The 3,785-nt window shown below is 53.2% G+C and overlaps 1 protein-coding gene across 1 annotated transcript in view; it reads right to left on the bottom strand.

Moving 5' to 3' along the window:
* Positions 1-2,015: 2,015 nt before the first annotated feature.
* ASMT (acetylserotonin O-methyltransferase) overlaps positions 2,016-3,785 on the bottom strand; it is a 28,165-nt gene continuing 26,395 nt past the window's right edge. The window contains exon 8 of the mRNA XM_043457633.1: positions 2,016-3,008. Within this exon, the coding sequence (XP_043313568.1) occupies positions 2,797-3,008 (212 nt within the window). The 3' untranslated portion in view covers positions 2,016-2,796. The remainder of the gene's footprint in view (positions 3,009-3,785) is intronic.

The following is a 3,785-nucleotide window of genomic DNA, read 5'->3' as shown; positions in this document are numbered from 1 at the left end:
CACCTGGAATAAATGAGGTGTCTCAGTAGTTGTAAATATATATATATATATATATATATATATATATAGATTCCATTTATTGAAATAAATGGTAAAGTTGTTTTGGCGGGGAAAATGTGTTTAGCACACACAGGTTCCCTATACTTATAGACAGACCGCAGAGTTAGTTTCCAGACAATACAAAGACAGCAGTGTAGTCAGGAATAAAGACACGGATAGAGGGCTATCGTCACGGACACTCACGGATGCACACGCAATCCCTCAGACTGCAGCATGCCAAGCTGCACTCTAAATAGCCGCTATACAACCGCAGAAGTAAGTACATATATTCACACACCGCTCCAGTCTTCAGGCAGAACAGCGGGGAAATTATTAGAAGCCATAAGTCAGACATGAGCAGACAGGAAGCCAATTCCAACCCCGCATCCCCGGCAAAACGATTGGCCCCAGGCACCAGCTCCAGGCATCTGTCTTCCGTAACTGCATCAGCTTGACATTCAATTCCAGCCACGCACAGGCGGCACTCGGGGGTTCCAGGACGCAACACCCGGGACGAACGCTCCTGTCCCCGGACAGACTCAGCAGTCAGCCCTGCTCCCTCCAAGAGCAGCCACGCCTGGCCGGCCCGCCACACACGGCTCAGCGTTTCCAAGTGTGCGCTCTGTCGGACGAGGCCAAGACGCTTCAACTAGCACCATCCAAACCCAGGCAGCGTACTAAAAAGCAGAGACATCACTTGTCTGACAAAGGTCCGTCCAGTCACACCTATAATTTTTCCAGTGGTCATGTGTGCATGTGAGAGTCAGACCATAAAGAAAGCTGAGCGCTGAAGAATTGGTGCTTTTGAAGTGTGGTGTTGGAGGAGACTCTTGATGGTTTCGGGCGGAGAGTGAAGGGACCGAAGCGTGGGGAAATGACAGCCCTGGGATGGAGCCCCTCGGGGGTGTGATCACAGAGGCTACAATTCGGGAGGAGGCATATACGTCAACACAAACACCACGATTATTAATAGCTGGCTGGACTTGTCTGGCCGTGCAGTGGTGGAGAAGCCACCTGCCAACGCAGGACAGCCAGGCTCGATCTCTGCAGGGAGATTCCCCAGATCGTTGGAGCCACAAAGCCCGTGGACCACAGCTACTGACCCCGGGCTCCAGAGCCCGGGGTCACAACGACTGACCCCACATGCCACAGTTACTGAAGCCCGTGTGCCGTAGGGCGGCTCTGCAGCCAGAGATCAGAGGCTCACCAGTGGAGAGCAGAACGTGGATAAAACCGAAAGAACGGAATAGCCCCTGCTCGTTGCAACTACAGAAAAGCCACATGGCAACAAAGATCTAGCACAACCCGAAATAAATAATAGATTAAATTTTGCTTCAAAAATAACAATTGAAGTTTTGCCTGGCTTCTGCTAATAAAACGCATCTAACAGGACTTCCCCAGCAGTCTAGCAGTTAAGAATCCAACTGCCGATAAAGGGGACGCAGGTCTGATTTCCAGTCCGGAAAGATCCCATGTACCACACACGCTATGTCACCATGAAAAACATGAACATAAAATGTCTGCTTTCGTGCAAAGTGAAGTGAGTCAGACAGAGAAGGACAAAGATCGTATTATAGTCTATTGCTCACATGTAGAACCTAAACGATAACACAAATGAATTTGCAAAACAGGCAAGACGTGGAAAGAATGTAAGTGTCCATCCACAGAGGAAAGGATACAGAAGATGTCGTAAATATACACAATAGAATATGACTTACCCTAAAAGGAGTGAAATACAGCCATTGGCAGCCACCTGGATGGACCTACAGATTGTCATGGGTTTCCCTGGTGGCTCAGATGCTAAAGAATGTGCCTGCAATGCAGCAGACCTAGGTTCGATCCCTGGGTCAGGAAGATCCCCTGGAGGAGGGCATGGCCACTTGTTGCCACAGGTGAGGGGTGGGAGTGGAACAAAACGGGTAAAGAGGGTCAGAGGCACAGACTTCCAGATGACAGAGAGCATGGTGATGGCAGTTAATGTCACTATGTTTATTGTATACCAGAAAGTTGCTAAAAGAGTAGATATTAAACGTCCTCATGACAGACTTCTTGGACTCTATGCTGCAAAATAGACCAGCAATTCTTTTCTGCATTTTCATAATTAAAATTTGAGATGGGTGCCTATCCATCCACTTCCGTGTGTACAAGTGTCCTGGGTCGGCTGAAACAAACAATGCCAAATGGGATCATGACTTAAAACCACACACATCCACCCTCCCTGAGTCCTGGGGACCAGATGTCTGAGGTCAAGGGGTCCCAGGGCTGAGCTCCATCCAGAGGCTCCAGGGGAGGGTCCTTCCCGCCTCTTCCAGCTTCTGCGGGCTCCAGGCGTCCGTCTCTGGGCTGGTGGCCGCCTCCCTCCCATCTTTGCCTCCATCTCCACGTGGCTTCTCCTCTGTGTCCCTGTCTCTCCTCTTCTGTGTCTTATAAGGACCCTCTCCCTGGATTTAGGGCCACCTCCCATCCAGGAGGAACCTCATCTCAGACTCTTCACTCCATCACAGGAAGGAAGCAAAATAGAATGGATTGGCATCAAATGAAAATAAGGATAATGAAAGAAAGTAAGATGAAACGCAAAGTGACCATCCGTGGGCATAAACCTGGCATCCCTCAACGGGGCAGGAAAACAAGAAAAGCGTAGAATAGATAGACAACAAGGGGGGAAAAGAAGAAGAAAAGGCAAGAAAGAAGCATGAGCGATGCCATCTCTTTATTGCAGGATTTGCGTCGTGAAGGGGGTCACACACACTGCCGGGATCACTTCCTGGCCAAGATGGTGTCGTAGGTGCCCCCGGTCCTCCGGCACCGCACGTCTCGGAAGCCGGCGGGGCCCAGGAGCGCGCGGTACTGGGCGGGGGTCCGCTCGCGGCCCTCCGTCTGCACCAGCATATTCAGCGAGTACAGCACCGTGGTCAGGGGGCCCCGCCCGTCCGCGTCCAGGAGGCTCTCGATGACCAGGATGCCGCCACCTGCCGCAGGGAGGGTGAGGGGTTGAGCGAGGGTCAGCCCAGATCCAGGACCCACTGTCCACTCTCTCCTCACCCGGCTTCCTGCCCAGCACCCCCGCCTCTCAGGTTAGCACACAGCTCCGGGCATGTCCCACCTTCCCCCGCGGGACAGACCCTGACCTGGGACCCCCTGCAGGGCAGACCCTGACCTGAGACCCCCCTGCAGGACAGACCCTGACCTGGGACCTCCTACAGGACAGACCCTGACCTAGGACCCCCCTGCAGACAGACCCTAATCCAGAACTTCCTATAGGACAGACCCTGACCTAGGACCTCCCACAGGACAGACCCTAACCTAGGACCTCCTTCAGGACAGACCCTGACCTAGGACCTCCTACAGGACAGACCCTAATCTAGGACCCCCCTGCAGACAGACCCTAATCCAGAACTTCCCATAGGACAGACCCTGACCTAGGACCTCCCAGGGAACAGACCCTGACCTAGAACCTCCCGCAAGGTAGACCCTGACCTAGGACTCCCCTGCAGGACAGACCCTGACCTAGGACCCCCCTGCAGGACAGACCCTAATCCAGAACTTCCCATGGGACAGACCCTGACCTCGGACCTCCTGCAGGACAGACCCTAACCTAGGACCTCCTTCAGGACAGACCCTGACCTAGAATCCCCCGCAGGGCAGACCCTGACCTGAGACCTCCCTCAGGACAGACCCTAACCTAGGACCTCCCGCAGGACAGACCCTGACCTAGGACCCCCCTGCAGACAGACCCTAATCCAGAA

Source organism: Cervus canadensis, chromosome X, assembly GCF_019320065.1.
Source record: "Cervus canadensis isolate Bull #8, Minnesota chromosome X, ASM1932006v1, whole genome shotgun sequence".
Taxonomy (NCBI): Eukaryota; Metazoa; Chordata; class Mammalia; order Artiodactyla; family Cervidae; genus Cervus; species Cervus canadensis.
This window is presented reverse-complemented; position numbering and strand designations above follow the sequence as displayed.